This window comes from Myxine glutinosa, chromosome 5, assembly GCF_964187855.1.
Source record: "Myxine glutinosa chromosome 5, kmMyxGlut1.1, whole genome shotgun sequence".
NCBI classification, from domain to species: Eukaryota; Metazoa; Chordata; class Myxini; order Myxiniformes; family Myxinidae; genus Myxine; species Myxine glutinosa.
In genome coordinates this window covers 126577197-126595850 of record NC_136265.1, presented here as the reverse complement: position 1 = coordinate 126595850, position 18654 = coordinate 126577197, and the positions used below count along the sequence as shown (strand labels likewise).

General features: G+C 48.6%; 1 protein-coding gene across 1 annotated transcript; it reads right to left on the bottom strand.

The window, feature by feature from the left end:
* Window positions 1–5757: 5757 nt before the first annotated feature.
* Window positions 5758–10969, bottom strand: MRPL52 (mitochondrial ribosomal protein L52). The gene is made up of 5 exons (XM_068116320.2): window positions 10870–10969; window positions 10376–10463; window positions 10037–10104; window positions 8715–8779; window positions 5758–6554 (listed from the first exon to the last, which is right to left on the bottom strand). Exons 1-5 carry the CDS (start codon window positions 10898–10900, stop codon window positions 6390–6392), a joined length of 417 nt encoding a protein of 138 aa, XP_067972421.1. The 5' UTR covers window positions 10901–10969; the 3' UTR covers window positions 5758–6389.
* Between the last annotated feature and the right edge of the window lie 7685 nt (window positions 10970–18654).

The following is an 18654-nucleotide window of genomic DNA, read 5'->3' as shown; positions in this document are numbered from 1 at the left end:
TCATCCTTCCTCAACACTTTGTGACCAAACCATCTCAACCTGTTTCTCTTCACAGCATCAATCACAGGCTCTATTCCCATCATCTTTCGCAATTCATCATTTGTCTTCCTCTCTCAACGATACTCCGCACATCCACTGAACCATTCGCATTTCCACCCTTTCCAGCCTTCGTTGCTGCTCGAGGTTCATTACCTTCGCAAAAGCGGAAGGTTATGTTTTGATCGCTGTGTATTTATTTGTATGTCTGTGTGTGTGTGTGTGTGTATGTTATTCGCATAACTCAAAAAGTATTCAACCGAATTGCATGAAATTTGGTGGGATGATTGGTTATTATACGGGACACATTTGATTAGATTTTGGGAGCAATCGGGTCAAAGGTCAAGGTCACGAAAAGGTCAAAATCGTATTTTTACCATAGCGCGGTCAATTTTTATCCAATTGGCATGCAACTAATGCCACAATGTTCAGAATTCAATGCCCGATCTTGTGATATACGACATGACCCAGTGAAGACATTACCCTTGTTAGCGGTTGGGGGTCAAAGGTCAGGGGGGTCACAACCTTGCAAAATGTGCGTTTTTTGTCATAACTCGGTCAATTCTTATCCGATTTGCATGAAATCAGCACCAAACTGTTCACTGTTCTGTTCCCTACACTCCCATGCCAAGTACAGAACAGTAGCTGCGGCGAAGGTATGCGCTCTACCGAGTGCCCGTTCTAGTTACCCATGTCTCGCTCCCATAAATCACAACACTTCTCACACAGTAGCATACACCTTTCCCTTGAGCTTCAACACTCCGCACATCCACCGAACCATTTGCATTTCCACCCTTTCCAGCCTTCGTTGCTGCTCTAGGTTCATTACCCATGTCTCGCTCCCATAAATCATAACACTTCTCACACATGCAGCATACACCTTTCCCTTGAGCTTCAACGACACTCCGCACATCCACCGAACCATTCGCATTTCTACCCTTTCCAGCCTTCGTTGCTGCTCGACGTTCATTACCCATGTCTCGCTCCCATAAATCATAACACTTCTCACACATACAGCATACACCTTTCCCTTGAGCTTCAACGACACTCCCCTCCTCGTCAGCACGCCACTCAGTTCCTGAAACTTCTTCCATGCACATCTCACTCCAGCAACCGTTGCCGAGTCTGATCCACCTTCTCCATTCAGCATGTCTCCTAGGTAGCAAAATGTTTTTACACCTTCCAGCTTCACGCTGTCTCCAAGATCCAACTCAACATTTCCTCCATCTGCAGCTCCTGTGCACACCTTACACTTGAATGTATCTGCCACACTGGTTAATGACCCTCTCAGACCACTTCATTTTTGATGAACCCACTCGGCGCACATTCTACATTGAATGGAGTTCACTCCGACACCCTGCCTGCACACGGCCACTTCCAGTTCTTTCCACCTCACCACATACGGGAAAGGATGAAAGAAAGTAAATAATTTTTTCATGGATCTAGACAGCTTATTTAGTGACATTGAAGTTTCGAAGCACAGAAAACTGTCAAGTTAACTTTTAAAATATGACCACTGGTCACTTATCACAACTTGAGAGTTCATGGAACACCTTACCCACGCAGTCTTGAGAAACAAAGACATGGGCGGGGTCTGCGAGCAGTAAATTTGATTGGTCGGGCTGACTTAGAATGCCGTAATATTTTGCCCATATATAATTCAATTGCTTGTTTTCTTGTGATGTCATCGGAGCACGCGCGCAGGGCACCCTGGGACACCTCGGCCATTTTGATACCCTCTCGAACAACGTCGTCAGCGGATTCACATTAAATAGTTTTTGTTCACGACCAGTCATGCCAATTTGCGGCGTATTTCGTTGTTCAAACAGGCCAGGCGTTAGGCCAGGAGTTAAGTTTTACAAAACGCCCAAACTTCTACTGAATCAGGGTGAGGAAACAAGAAATTTAAGTGAAGAGAGGCGGCGTTTGTGGAAGGCTGCCATCAATCGCAGTGACATCCAAACAGAATCACAGTGGGATCGCACACCTGTCTGCTCCGAGCATTTTGTTAACAGTAAGTAAGAACATGTTTCATGGAATGCGAAACCTGGAACATAAAAGTATTGAATTTGAAACTGTCCAATAAACTTTCTAAAGTTATGTACTCTTATCAACTCGGTCAAAATGAATCTCGATTTTATCATGTGAAGAATGTGCTATGTATTCGTTGCTTACATGATAAATATAGGTGATGACTTATGGCCATATGCACAAAGCACACATGGCGACACTCACTTCGCACTGTGCGTCACATGTCTACAAAGTATGCACACATGCATGCACAGCTTAAAACTGCAGTGGTTTTTGAACAAATGGAGGGCACTTAATCAATCAGGTCCATAACATTAACACAAGCAGCTTTAAAAAATACATGTTTGTTTAATATATTAATACCTTGGATCGAATCAAGTGGACGTCATTCAGTTCTTCGTGTAGGATTTGTCGCACCCATCCATCTTGGTACAACCTGTATGCCTCGAGGGATTTATACTTCAACTCATCTTTGGTATAGGCCGATTTGCTGAACAACAGGTAGTTGATCACGTCGATGTGGGTCACCTGAGGCCACTTGCTCACATTCTTCTCAAATTGATCATTTGATAGACCATAAGGGTCACACCCAATGACAGAAATCTTCTCTTTGTAACGAACAAGAACGTCCGGGGGGAGCGTCTCTTGGTAGCCAAGGTTGGCACTCGCACTGCTAGCCATACTCAATCCTGGATCTACCGTATCCTTACGTACACTCCAAGTCTGTTCTACAGGTAGTTGGTTGCAGGTTGACCCACTGCCCAGGTGTTCACCAGTTCACTGGTCCACGGCAAACTTAAACCGAATGTTCTGTGTTTGTTGGGCAACAATACGTAATATAAACTAGATGGCACCACACTCCACATGAACGTGACAAAACAAACAAAATTACTTTATAAAACAGACTTTTTGCGATCCGCATTCACCATAAACCAACGCAACAAATCAATATCAGCGCACACGGACAGATTAGCTTGGGTATCAAAATGGCCGCCGCGCAATGCGAGATGGGTAACTGTGACGTCAGTGAAAACAAAGGATTGAAATAAAATGTTTAATATATCTCTATATATAAAGGATGAGTGTCTGTGTGTGTGTGTGTGTGTGTGTGTGTGTGTGTGTGTGTGTGTGTGTGTGTGTGTGTGTGTGTGTGTGTGTGTCTGCCTGGATGTCCGCTTATAACTCAAGAACTACACATCGGAGAAAAGTTTTAGACACAGATTCGGAATCAGCATAAAATCCCGGTGGTTTTAGGCTACGTTTTATTTTAATATCAATGGTTTAAAAAAACCACGCCAGCTGCAATTCCATGGTGTCGTTTGTGGCGGCGCTCGACGTTCGGGGTGTATTGCAATGGTTTGTCGGGTTTGGCTGTGGGTCCAGAATAGCTCCCATTTCCTTATGTTCTTCCACTTTTATTTTGATTCTTCTGTTACAACGCCTTCCTTATCTACCTTATATCCCCCCGACGAGGCCTCTACATAATTTCATGCGGCAGAATTTCATGCATTTTGAGTGAAAGAAGTGAGACGAAGTTGTAGGAGGAAGAAAAGGTGCGGTCACTGTGGAGGCCTCGATCGTGAGTGGAAATGGCGGGAATTGCGTTTGTATCGCAAAGGAAAGGATCTGCATTCATTTCTGAACTTGCATTGGTGGATTGTTATACATCTGCATTATTTTTCATAAAAAAACTTTATGTTGAACTTGAAGGCTCCAAGCACGGACTATATATATAGCCCTCATTGAGGTAAAAATAAAAGTAAAAATCCTGCTATCGCTTGCCAAGCTAGCCGTTCCCCCCTCCCTCCCCCACCTGACCCCCCTCCCCCTCACCTCCCCCCTCCCCACCCTCTCCTCCCCACCCTCTCCTCCCCTCCCCCCCCCTCTTCTCCCCTCCCCCCCTCTTTTCCCCTCCCCCTCCCTCTCCTCCCCACCCCCCCTCTTCTCCCCCTCCCCCCCTCTTCTCCCCTCCCCCCCTCCCTCCTCCCCTCCCCCCCTCCCTCCTCCCCTCCCCCCCTCCCTCCTCCCCTCCCTTCCCCCCCCTCCCTCCTCCCCTCCCTTCCCCCCCTCCCTCCTCCCCTCCCTTCCCCCGCCCGGCAATGACGGGTACTTCCCATGGCCAGCTGTACGTGGGCTGCTCGAGGGTTGGAAAACCAAGCAATCTTTATGTCTTGGCACCAAGTAAGAAAACCAGAAATGTTGTATACCAAGAGGTTTTGAGAAATTGAAAATTGACAAAACGTCATGTAGGAAATGTACTGTGATATTGCTCTAAAATATACATGTTCTTTTCATTATATATTTGTATTATTCTTATTCAACCCGGGTACCTCAGCTAGGCAAATAATTAAAAATAATTAAAATATTTCAATATTTATTTTAAATAGGCAAAATTAAAATATTTCAAATAATTAATTAAATAATTAATAAGAGGCAAATAATTAAAAAAATATTTCTCGGAAACCACTGAATGGAAAGAATTTGAAACTCGGCACATTGTCAAGTACCCTCGCACCCCGCTAGACGTGGGGGATACGTTCCTGGAAAAATCTGTGAATTGCGAAACCACAAATAACGGGGCATTGTTTCAATGGAAAAAGGAGGGATAGGTTCCCAAGTCGCGAAAATCGGTGAATAGAGAGAAACAAACCACGAATGGTGAGGCAAAACCCGCAAATTCGCGGACCACGGCCACAAATAGGGGAAAAAAACCCCGCGAATATGCAGGAAACTTTTCCGCGAATAGAGAAACAGGTTGCATTTTATCACCCACGGATAGTGGAGTGTGACAGTATTCCCAATGGGGAACAAAAGCACGATAATGATGACCATCGGTGACGTGGTATACCAGCCATAAATGTTTCAATCTAATTCTAACTCCTTATCCTAAATATCTGAAATTTAATGCATATGATCGATGACCCATTTGTATTGAAATATTAAATTTATGACATCATAGATCACATAGTTTGGCAGCCATATTGGATTTAACCTAAAACCTTTAAAAAATAAAAAAACTTCTCCAAAACCACAGAATTGATTGACACAATTTTGTGTCATTGACTAGGCATTGCACTTAAAATTTGATCACAAAAATGTCATTGGTCACACGATTTGGCAGCCATATTACATTGAAGGAAAATATGAAATAATTATATCTCTGAAACCGCTTATCCTATTGATGCGAAATTTTACAAATGTCATCTAACACTATTGTCGCATATAGATTGAAAATGATGTCATAGGTCACGTAGTTTGGCAGCCATATTGGATAGAAAAACAAACCTTGTACGATCAACATGAAACTTCACAAACATGATCCCTCCCCTGCATATACATATATGCAGAATGTACATTTTTGATGTCATGTCATGTGGTTTGGCAGCGATATTAGCTTGAAAGCCGTTATTTTTAAAAAATCCCTCCTCTGACAACGCTTCACCGATCGATGTGGAACCTGTCCTGTGGTAAAAATGTGATACTCAAAAACAGCTGAAGAGATTTAAATCAAACTTGTTTATATTTAGGACTGTGAACGAGAGCATATACCCATTGTCACGCGCAGGGACTACGGGGAGGCATATTGGCGGCACAGTCGCATTGCTCTATTTAAAGCATATTTCCCTCATCTTCATGAAACTCCCCGAAAAACACCTTTTATAGACCTATCTGCCTTTTTGACAGCCCAGCAACATTCAATACAATGCTTTAATCAATACCAATGATAAAAGGAAAACTCCAAGATGAGGAAAAGAAACAGCTCAAACGCGACAAGAAGTACAAGCTCAAAAAAGGTACAAGCTCAAAATGATAAGTTGTCAGTGTTATTTTAATTTTCTATTTTATATGGAATAAAGGCCAAGGAATAGAGATGGAAAAAGGGGAGCGGTAGATAAAAAGGACGAGATTGAAGCAAGATTCTCTAACTTGCAATTTCCAAACATTCTGCGAGGAGGATCTCAGCATTTTGTTGCGTCCATTGGCCAGACCTGTACTCGATCCATTTCATTTCCACATTGCTATAAACTGCCAGCAAATGTTGTTCCTTCCTTGGTATGGTGGGTGGCGCTGTCAGGTGAACGGGACCGGTCGTTGGCTATTCCATAGTGGAGCCAACCATGGACAATTGCAAAGGTAGATGCTCCAACAACCCTCAACCAAGAAGAGGATTTGGAATTCATTTTACCAGGGTGCGAGCACACGATGGTCAACCATTTTGTAATGATAAACTGCCATGCCAACGGCTAATCGGCAAAAAGCAAACCATCCGCTCGGCATGCTTACATAAGCGAACAACTTGTATGGCCAACTATTTGAACAACTCAAGATGAGCTCTCTGCACTTTGAGGCCTGGTCTTCATCCTGCATCCCTTTGCTTTTAACTTCATGCTGTTCTCTCTCTCTTGGTCACATGCCATCTCTGCTTTTTTGTTGTGCCACTGCGTCATTGCTGTCTCCATTTGCTGGTTCAGATGCACGATTCGACTCTGAAACAGAGCCACGGCAGGGAGGTAGGAAGCGGGGTGGGTGTTAGAAATGTCGTAAACCCAGAATGGTAAAAGTTGGCCCATCAAGACACGTGCTAGGTTCTACTGTCACATCAACCCCATCTTCTGGACTAGCGGTAATTTATTGCATGAGGCAAAGCCACATCAGGCATTTAGCATCGAAAGATGATCAGGATGGATTCACCCACTTCGTACTATTCTAATCCTTGCACCGAGCAAGTAATGTTGAAATTCCAGGTTAAATCCCAGTTATCCTATCGATTTATCCTGAGTTTATGATTGCTCTTGCAATTGATGTAAAAAATAAAATAAAAGTAATGTACACATCTCATAACGTCCATATCTCCACATGAATTGTAAGCTATGAGCCATGTATTGTTATTAGTGGGGGGGCCTATGTACTCAATTTCAAGTTCGTGTGCAGTTCATGTTAATTTTGGGCAACCACTATAAATGTATTCTACTGGGTGCTACTAATCGGAAAAATGTCGCCATTTTTTTCTGTTGACCTTTAGTGACCGACTAGGTCAAAGTTCAAACGTCATTACAGTGACCATACTTCATTGAAAGTATATTGACCTTGGTACCAAAATGTGGCAAATTTCACAAGGAACATTGATTGACATTTGTTTTGTCATTTGCCCTCTCGGATGTTTGCAATATGCAAATTAATAAGCAAATGACCTAATTAGAGAAAAAAATATGCATAATTAACATATAGTCTTCACCATACACGTAAGTCCCATCACTTCGCATTATTATTGAATGGCAATCATTAGTTGCCATCTCAAATGTGTTCTGCTGGATCCGAAACTGGAAAAATATGTTGCTTGTTGTTTTCTGTTCACATGTTCTTGATATTAACTGACCTTTGACATGTACTTGACTTTGCTTACCTTGACCCAAGGTGAAATGTCAAATGTCATTTTAACCATGTGATGCGATCAAGCAAAATAATTCGGAAGTCTAGGTATGAATGAGTGACTGTAGACCTACATGTAGATACTACAGGTCATTGTATCTGACAAAAGCATTAATTCTTTATCTTAACAGGATTGGAGTCCTTCCCTGAAAAGAGCAAACAGAATATATGTGTGATGCAAACAAGTAAAAAGTGATTTGGACATCTGCCAGAATCAATTTTGTGTTTTCAGGCAACAAATTAAATGTTAAAAATACAAACAATGGCTAAAAACCCAACCCAACATGAGCAAATTAGCATGATGAATGAACAGTATAAAGAAAAGCATTGGGAACTTGAATCCAAAAATCAATATTCTAGACATCCGACTTGTTTTGCTTGATCGCATCACATGGTTAAAATGACATTTCACCTTGGGTCAAGGTAAGTAAAGTCAAGTACATGTCAAAGGTCAGTTAATATCAAGAACATGTCAACAGAAAACAACAAGCAACATATTTTTTCCAGTTTCGGATCCAGCAGAACACATTTGAGATGGCAACTAATGATTGGCATTCAATAATAATGCGAAGTGATGGGATTTACGTGTATGGTGAAGACTATGTTAATTATGCATATTTTTTTCTCTAATTAGGTCATTTGCTTATTAATTTGCATATTGCAAACATCTGAGAGGGCAAATGACAAAACAAATGTCATCAATGTTCCTTGTGAAATTTGCCACATTTTGGTACAACACAACACACAACATGCATTTTAAAGGCCATTTTCCCTGCTAGAGCGGGGGTTAGCCTTTTTGGTACCAAGGTCGATATACTTTGAATGAAGTATGGTCACTGTAATGACGTTTGAACTTTGACCTTGAGTCAAGGTCACTAAAGGTAAACAGAAAAAAATGGCGACATCATTTTTCCGATTAGTAGGACCCAGTAGAATACATTTATAGTGGTTGCCTAAAATTAACATGAACTGCACATGAACTTGAAATTGAGTACATAGGCCCCCCCACTATATTGAGAATAAAAGAAAACGATGGAGAGTTAGCCTCACACACTTGGGATTCAACACAGGAAACAATTTCGTTGCTGGACTTTGGTATCAATCCCAAAAGTTATACGTTACTTGATCAAAAGACCAAAAAATATATAATAAATAATAGCAGGAAGACATTTTCCCAAATATTTGCAGACCTTCACCACACAAGCAGCAGAACTTACGGCGATCTCTGCACGCTGTAACCTCCTGTTGGCAATGCCTGTTTGCATAGGAGCCGGACGTCCATCTGACAAAAAAAAAAAAAATTCCCCTAATCACATCATCCATCGTTAATTTACACCACAATATTTTATGCTAAAATTGAGCTTTGTTGGACAGTACAAATTTCCATTTTTGTGGACAAATAATAAATTTCAATTCAATGAGGTATAACGCCCTTCACCAAACGCGGATCTTTTGACATAATTAAGACGCATGCAACCGAACCCGAAGATGCGCACAACCGAACATGTGTGCAACTAAACCTGACGAAGCATGCAACCGAACCCGAAGATGCGTGAAACCGAACACGAAGATGCATGAAACCGAACACGAAGATGCGTGAAACCGAACACGAAGATGTGTGAAACCGAACATGTGTGTAACCGAACCTGAAGAAGCACACAAAAAACGTGTGCAACTGAACCTGAAGAAGCACGCAACCGAACCCGATGAAGCACACGACCGAACCTGAAGATGCTCACGACCGAACCCAAAAATGATTGCATGCAACCGAACCCGGCGAAGCGTGCAACCGAACCCAGCGAAGCGCGCAACCGAACAGAGGTGGGTGCAACCTAACCTGAAGATGCGCTCTACCTAACCTGAAGTGGCGCTCAACCTAACCTGAAGATGTGCTCAACCTAACCTGAAGATGCGCTCAACCTAACCTGAAGATGCGCTCAACCTAACCTGAAGATGCACGCAACCTAACCTGAAGAAGCACGTGACAACCTGAAGATGCGCGCGACCTAACCTGAAGATGCGCGCGACCGAACCCGAAGATGCACGCAACCAAACACAAAGATGCGTGCAACGAAACCTGAAGATGTGCACAACCGAACTGGAAGACGGTTAAAACTGAACCAAAAGACACACACTACCAAACCCGAAGAAGCATGCAACCCTCCCAATCTCCTCCCTCCCTCCCAGGTGCCTCCTTCCTCCCCCCTCAACAGATCTACCGATGTCCCTGTTCTCTTCTGTTGTTGTGCTTGTGTGCTTCCCTCTTTCGTCTCCCACTCCCCTCATTGCACCTTTTCTGTGTCTGCATGTTTTCATGTTAAATGTGTTAGCTCTTACACGAGCCTCAATTCTGCATACAAAAAACAAACAAAACAAAAAAAACACATGCTTTGTCATGAATACAAATTCAAAGTTCAATATTCTAGCCAGAAAATGGCCGTCAGTGACAATGCAGGCTTGGTTTGCTCATGAGCTTTATCTGCCTTCATCGAGGGGTAGAACGACAGACCTACACGAGGCCAGACAGTGTCTCACATACCTGCAAACGACCAATCGGGGAGGTCAGTCAGTGGTCCATAAACCGAGTTGTTTTCAGCCAATCCATGTCTGTGATTCAAAAGACAGAAACAGGTATTATTATTAGTGCAGACAGCAATTCACCCACAATATGAATTTAACAAGGACAGCCCCCCCTCCCCCGCGACAGCACAGCCACACCACATCACACCACACACTAAACAGTAAGATAGCACCGTCATGGTATTTTAGACATTTGAAAGATTTTTCTAACAACAAAACATTTACGAACAAATCTACAAAACAAAGCTCCAATCTGCACTTGATCACAATGCGTGTTCGTGCTTCTGGACAAACGCACTTTACTCGCCATTGCGATCCTGCACAGCATCGCGTTGAAGTCGATAAAGAGCAAACGCGCACTCTTCCTGAGGCCGAAGATAAAAACCCTGGATTCAAACAAGTCGGGATAAACATCACGTGTGTCACTGCGCGTCATAAAAAACATGTCGGGGTGATGCAACGCGGAGACAAAAGGGGCGTGGCTTATTCTCGCCTCAGCAGACTTTAACGTCAAATCGGGACTTGAACCCAGACTCGACCCCTCAAAGGAGAGTTCGTAATTCATAACTAATAATAAAATTATTCATTACAAAGGAAGAGTACATTTTCGTTCTGCGTCGATCACAGAATGAGACATTCCGGAGGTCGAGCAAACTATACGAGATTAATCAACACGTGTACGCACTCGCAGGATACATCAACCACAATGGATATCATATAAATCAAAACGATAATGTGAGGTACATATACAAAAATACCAAAGATCGAACTATGGACACACAGAGAACCGACCGATCCAAGAACGAGCGAATACAGCCGCCATGACGACGCGTGGGCTTCTTCTTCTTCTTCTTCTTCTTGGCTACACCACCTCAAATATCTGGCGGTTCGTTACTTAGCTCTCCTTTCATACTTCTGACACCTGTGGAATGGGAAAGGTGTTAAATATACGATGTATTTGCCCAAATAAAAAAAATACACATCTTTCCGAAATAATCTTCAGGTTGTCTCCTTCAAACAGGAAAAAAAAAAAACTTGTTTGGACGAAGCCCAGAGAAAATATTTGGGACAATCCGGTTCCTTTATTTAAAAATAATCGTTTTTATGACGAAAACCAGGATAGCAATGAATTCAAACACAGGATCCAAAGCGACGACGACTTGGGGTGTATATCGCATAACCGTTAGATTAATCGGAACCTTCATCCCACGCGACTATTCTCCTTTTCTTTGAGACGTTAAGTTGGACCTCAGTTATTACCGTTTGAAGGAAAATGATGTCATTATGGATGAGGATTTATAAAGCAGTTAAATATTGAGGAAACCATTTACGTGACGACATTCATGTTCCATATTAAATTTGGCGGGGAAATCGATTTATTGACGTCATTTGAGCTCGGGATTGCGTCCAAGTTCCAACAGGAGGCGATGTGACACAGGATAACTTTCCTTCCGACAATAAAAAATTCAGACAAGCAGAAATGAAAATTAAACTAAACAAATATATATTTTTACCATCACGAGGTAAGCCACAAAAAGCGATTTGCACAACGTAGGTGTATTTCACATACGGTACATGAAATTGTCGAAGTGGAAACAACTATATGGTGAGTGTCATAAGTCCCAGGACACGGTTTTAGCTGCTTATACAAGATTTGTTTAAAACATCTACCAAGATGTATCCACTGATAGGCCGGGTCTGGATTCGGACCTGAACCAAAATCGAATCAGCTTGTTATTGTCGCCGAACCAACTCATCCACCAAGTTTTGTCATAATTCGTCCACAACCTTTTGAGATATCTTGTTCGCAGACAAACAGACAGGAGTGAAAACAACCTCCATGCACCTTTGGTGGTGGAGGTAAAAATGGGGATGAGATGGGGGTAAAAATGGGGATGAGATGGGGAAAAAGGGGGATGAGATGGGGAAAAAGGGGGATGACATCGGGGTAAAAATGGGGATGAGATGGGGAAAAGGGGGGATGACATCGGGGTAAAAATGGGGATGAGATGGGGAAAAGGGGGATGAGATGGGGAAAAGGGGGGATGAGATGGGGAAAAGGGGGGATGAGATGGGGAAAAAGGGGGATGACATCGGGGTAAAATGGGGATGAGATCGGGGTAAAAATGGGGATGAGATGGGGAAAAATGGGGATGAGATGGGGAAAAATGGGGATGAGATGGGGAAAAATGGGGATGAGATCGGGGTAAAAATGGGGATGAGATGGGGAAAAATGGGGATGAGATGGGGAAAAATGGGGATGAGATGGGTAAAAATGGGGATGAGATGGGGAAAAATGGGGATGAGATGGGGAAAAATGGGGATGAGATGGGGAAAAATGGGGATGAGATGGGGAAAAATGGGGATGAGATGGGGAAAAAGGGGGATGAGATGGGGAAAAATGGGGATGAGATGGGGAAAAATGGGGATGAGATCGGGGTAAAAATGGGGATGAGATGGGGGAAAATGGGGATGAGATGGGGAAAAATGGGGATGAGATGGGGAAAAAGGGGGATGGAGTGGGGGCGACTGCCTTTTCATATGCAGACTTACACTAACTAATATTAAATGTGCTGGTAAATAATAAACTATATACCAGGTAGGACAGGCAGATTATCCCTCCACTCCCTCTCCACCAACAAATGCCGTCAGACAGGATGCCAGTTTAACATCCATCCGAGGGACGGCACACACATGATGAATCACCCCGCCAATGAAACACCAGGATGGCAGTTTGTAGCTGTGTCTGGATTGGAACCCAGGCTAATTAGAGCTGAGTGTGCGTACCTCTTAGTATAAGCCATCCGGCCATCCCCCACCCCCTGCTGAAGGTCCTTAATGTGTCACATGGGTTTTCATCCACAATCCCCACGTGACCTGGCAATTCCTGAGACGAGCAGATTTCCCAGAAACTGTAAATGGAATCCAAATACTCGTATCTCTGCCTTCAATTAGATTTTTAACCCACAACTTGCATGATACGGTGTTCTGTTCCTACCATTTTGTACACTCTTCTTTTTCTTCTTCTTCTTCTTCCTTTTAAAGCCTCAATCGAAGCCTTGATTGTAAGCCGACCCCAAATGTGGCACAATTGGCATTTACATCACGAGAAGTTGGTATTTCCAAGTTCTCCTCCACATTTGGTGTTTGAACTTCTCTGCATTTGATTTATGGACAATTTGATGACACTACAGATTTCATTTGCTTCGGAAATATCAAGCCTATCCGTCCATAAATACCTGCAAAACACACCTGCTTTTCACAATTCCAGAATGGCACTTGCTGTAACTACAGATGGAACTATATGATTTCATTGGAGCAAATTGTTTTTTGGATGATCCTACAAGAATCATCCCAAAAGAAATGATTCCTATTAAGTTGTTTTTTTTAAAGTTCCCAAAAACGACAACTTTTGTTGTTTAAATCAAACAAAAAACAACAACAACAATGGTCACCTGCAGCCTTTTGAAGTACAGTTACAGCAAAATTGTATTCAAATCACGTTAACTAACGAAACCATGAACCTGTGTGACAGACTACTACTTGCTGCAAGGGTCTTGACCAACAGGGGGCACTTGCCCCACATGCACCTGCTTAGGCCTCCATCACACGGTGAGGTGCCTGAATTGCAGCCTGGAAAGATGGTGTTGAGTTGAAGTGCACTTCCGGTTTCTTGCGGTCTGAATTTAGCAGCGGACAGCTGTCACAGAGGACACATGGCGGTGGAATGAGGAAGTGCAAGACACAATTAAAAGGAACAAATTGGCTCATAAAGAATGGTAAACTGCAGGAGATCAAGCAATTGACTCGTATGAGATCAAACATGTTGAGGCAAAGAAAATGGTGGGCAAGGCAAGACGGGAAGCAGCACACGAATGGCACGATCATTTGGAAACACCAGAGGGTGAGAAAATGATCAACAGAATATCAAGAGTTGTGGCAGAAGCAAAAACAGGGCTTGGGGGTGGGGTGGTCGTGGTCGAGTTAGTGATGGCGTGAGGAACCGAGGAAGTTATTTGGTGAATGGTAGAGTTGATTCAGAAGGTGTGGACATCTGAAGTTGTGGTCAAGTTGGAGATGGCACGAGGAACCGAGGAAGTGAGGTGAATGGTGATAGTGTAGCGGTTACCGCTGGATGTACACAATCGCCTTGCACCGGCCAGAACACGGCCAGACGCGCCTCTCCCGGGCATGCCCGGATTCACTGTTCCCGGGCACGCCCGAACCTCCCGGGCATGCCCGCTCTCGCCTTTCCAGGGCTCGCCCAGAGCGTCCGGGCATGCCCGCTATCGCCTTTCCAGGGCTCGCCCAGAGCGCCCGGGCACGCCCAGCCTCGACTTGCCAGGCCGCAGCCAAACACGCCCGGGCAGGTCCAGACTCACCTTTCCAAGGCTCGCCCTTGATACCCGGGCATGCCCGGTATAGCTTTTGCCGGGCAAACTTCCCGACATGAATGTGTATATATATTGTTGCCCGATAAACGGGCTTGTGGGAATACCTGAGCTGTTTTGTTTCAATAAAGCAACTCGGACGAATTCCGTCTTTGGTTGCGTCAATTCTTTCGACTCGCGTTGGAGCGCAGTTCCTTCATTGGTGACCTACCGACATGGATACGGCAGTGACGCTTAAACTGCCTACCTTCTGGGAGGCTCACGCGGCTGTTTGGTTCGCCCAGGCGGACTCCCAGTTCGCCCTGCGAGGCATCACCGCGGACGACACCCGCTTCCACCATGTTGTGGCGGCGCTCGGTTCCACCACCGCGGCCCGCGCCTTGAGCCTCCACCAGCACCCGCCGACTGCTGACAAATACGACGCGCTGAAGACGCTCCTCCTCGGCGCTTTCGCCCTCTCACCGGCAGCACGCGCACGGCGCCTGCTTGACCTGCCCGAGCTCGGCGACACGCGCCCGTCCGAGCGCATGGACTATATGCTCTCGTTGCTCGGCGAGCACTCTCCGGCATTCCTGTTCCGGGAGCTGTTCCTCCGTCAGCTGCCTAACCCGGTACGCCTCGCCCTGGCTGGCACGTTGATCACGGATTCCCGCGCCCTCGCCAGGGAAGCCGATAAGATCTCCTCGGCGGGCCAGCACATCGGCGCGGTTACCTGGAGCCCGCCGCCGTCCGAGGCGACGCCCACGACGCCCGAGCGCCCTGTGCGGTTGGAGGCCGAACTGCCGGTGCAACTGGCGGCCGCCACGCCGCACCGCCCGCTTCCGACACGACGGCCGGGGCCTCCACCTGACCGGGCGTGGTGTTATTACCACGCCAGGTTCGGACACAAGGCTCGGACGTGCCGGCCCCCGTGCACTTTCGGCAGGTCGGGAAACGGCCGGGCCGGCGTTCATTCCCAGCCATGAGCGCCGGCCACTCGGGCAACTTGCTGTTTATTCGGGACAAAGCGTCTGGACGGCGTTTCCTGTGCGACACCGGCGCCCAACTGAGCGTCATACCTGCCTCCGAGCAGGACAGGCTGGACACAGTTTGCGGCCCCTCTTTGGTCGCTGCTAATGGCTCGGCCATACGCACTTTCGGCCCACGCGTCGTCACCCTCTGCTTCGGCAGCCAGCGCTTTCAATGGACTTTTGTTACCGCCAGCGTCCCCGTGGCTTTGCTGGGCGCCGACTTCCTCTGCGCGCACGGGCTGCTGGTCGACGTCAAATGACGTCGCCTTGTCCACGCCGAGACCTTCAGCTCCCTGGCGTGCACAATGAGCAGCTCCGCGCCGACCAAACTGGCGTGCGCCCTCCCGGCAACGAACGAGTTCGCTCGCCTGCTCGTGGAATTCCCGGCCCTCACGCGGCCGACGTTTTCGGCCGTCGCGGTGCGGCACGGGATCGAGCACCACATACCCACTACGGGCCCGCCGGTCTACGCCAGGGCCCGCCGCCTCGACCCAGCCAAGCTCGCCGTGGCAAAGGCCGAATTCGACGCGTTGGAGCACCTCGGCATCGTGCGGCGCTCCGATAGCGCGTGGGCCTCGCCACTGCACATCGTGCCAAAGCCGGGGGGTGGATGGCGCCCGTGTGGCGACTACCGCCGTCTCAATGATGCTACCACCCCCGACAGGTACCCGATCCCGCATATTCAGGACTTTTCCGCCCGTCTGGCGGGACGGGTCATCTTTTCGAAAATTGACCTGATACGGGGCTACCACCAGGTACCTGTCTGGGCGGCCGACGTCCCGAAGACGGCCGTCATCACGCCGTTCGGCCTGTTCGAATTTTTGCGGATGCCGTTTGGCCTCAAGAACGCGGCCCAGGCGTTCCAGCGCTTGATGGACGGCGTGCTGCGCGACCTGCCGTTTCTTTTCGTCTATCTGGACGACATCCTCGTCGCCAGCACGTCCCGTGCCGAGCACCTCCTCCACCTCCGAACACTGTTCGGTCGCCTCAGCGAGCACGGCTTAATTGTCAACCCGGTCAAATGCCACTTCGGCGCGACGACCGTTGACTTTTTGGGCCACCGCATCACCAAGACCGGGGCCGTGCCGCTGCCGACCAAGGTCGAGGCCATCACCACGTTCCCGCGTCCCCGTTCCATCAAGGCCCTCCAAGAGTTCCTCGGCATGGTGAATTTTTATCACCGATTCGTGCCCCGCGCTGCTCAGCTCATGCGGCCCCTTTACGAGGCCCTCCGGGGCAAGCCGGCCAAGCATGACATTGTTTGGTCCGCGGCCATGGACGCGGCCTTCGCCAGTGCCAAACGGGCCCTCGCCGACGCAACGCTGCTGGCTCACCCGGTGCTCAACGCGCCCATCGCCCTCACTACGGACGCCTCCAACTATGCGGTGGGCGCCGTCCATGAGCAATGGGTGGACGGGGTTTGGCAGCCACTCGCTTTTTTCAGCCGGCAACTCCGGCCGAACGAGTTAAACTACAGCACGTTCGACCGCGAGCTGCTCGGGCTATTCCTGGCCGTTCGCCATTTCCGACACCTCCTGGAGGGCCGCCCGTTCACGGCTTTCGTCGACCACAAGCCGTTGGTCTACGCAATGGCTAAGGTCACGGAGCCGTGGTCGGCCCGCCAGCAGCGCCACCTCTCCGCCGTGTCGGAGTTCACCACGGACATCCAGCACGTCGCCGGCAAAGACAACGCCGTGGCCGACTGCCTTTCGCGGGCCAGCGCGAACGCGGTCCACCTCGGCGTGGACTTCACGCTCATGGCGGCCGACCAGACCACCGACGCCTCGGTGCAGGCACTCCGCGTGGCGGACACGGGCCTCCGCCTGGCCGACATCCCCTTCGCGGGCACCGTCCTGCTCTGCGACGTCTCCCAGGGCCAGCCTCGCCCCATCGTGCCCGTTTCCTGGCAGCGCCGCATCTTCGCCTCCATCCACGGCCTTTCTCACCCGGGCCGGAAAGCTTCTCAGAAGCTGGTGTCGGCGCGTTTCGTCTGGCACGGCCTTCGACGAAACATCCGCGACTGGGCCAACGCCTGCACGGCCTGCCAGCAAGCCAAGGTCCACCGCCACACCCAGGCCCCGCTGGCACCTTTCGCCGTGCCTGAACGGCGTTTCGACCACGTCCACGTGGACCTGGTGGGTCCCCTGCCCCCCTCGCGGGGGTTCACCCACCTGCTCACCATGGTGGACAGGACCACCAGGTGGACGGAGGCCATGCCCCTCACCTCCACCACCACCGCCGATGTGGCGCAGGCGTTCATCGCCACCTGGGTCGCGCGCTTCGGCGCACCAGCGGACATCTCGTCCGACCGCGGCCCACAGTTCACGTCTGAGCTTTGGGGCGCGGTCGCCCGTTCGTTGGGGGTCACGCTGCACCGCACCACGGCCTACCACCCCCAAGCCAATGGGTTGTGCGAGCGGTTTCACCGCTCCATGAAGGCCGCACTCATGGCGGGCCTTCAGGACGACGGTTGGGCCGACCGGCTGCCGTGGGTCCTTTTGGGCCTTCGCACGGCCCCCAAGGAAGACCTCCAGGCGTCCGCCGCCGAGCTCATCTACGGCCAGCCACTCCGCGTCCCGGGCGAATTCGTGCCTGACGCTACCAGTCCCTGGTCCGCCGCTCGCCAGCGCTCGGACCTCCAGGAGGCCGCCCGACGATTTGCCCCCGTGCCGACGTCCCGCCACGGTGGCCCCCAGTCCTACGTCCCCCCGGCGCTTCGCACAGCGGAGTACGTCTTTGTGCGTCATGACGCGCACCGGGGGCCACTCCGGCCGCCGTACGACGGGCCCTTCCGGGTCCTGCGACGGGGCGACAAGTCTTTCATCGTCGACTTCGGCGGCCGGCCGGACCGGATTTCTGTGGACCGCCTCAAACCGGCACACATGGACGTTGACCGACCACCACGGTTGGCCCTTCCTCCGCGGCGAGGCCGCCCCCCGTCCACAGTTCCCCCCGCTCGACCACCCACCACCACGTCAGACCCCCCCCCCCCCCCACGACCCTCCAGGGGTCGCTTCGGCCGGGTCATCCGGACCCCCCTTAAATTGACCCTGCCGGTGCAGGTCGATTCTGGAGGGGCGTGTGTAGCGGTTACCGCTGGATGTACATAATCGCCTTGCACCGGCCAGAACACGGCCAGACGCGCCTCTCCCGGGCATGCCCGGACTCACTGTTCC

What these genes read in the sequence shown, in the direction of transcription:
- MRPL52 (XM_068116320.2), bottom strand. Translation starts at nt 10,900, where the DNA reads ATGGCGGCTGTATTCGCTCGTTCTTGGATCG. An exon ending in GGATCGCAATGGCGAGTAAA is followed by an intron (nt 10,105 to 10,375) that starts GTGCGTTTGTCC and finishes TTTGAATCACAG; the next exon opens with ACATGGATTGGCTGAAAACA. An exon ending in TACAGCGTGCAGAGATCGCC is followed by an intron (nt 6,555 to 8,714) that starts GTAAGTTCTGCT and finishes GCTCTGTTTCAG; the next exon opens with AGTCGAATCGTGCATCTGAA.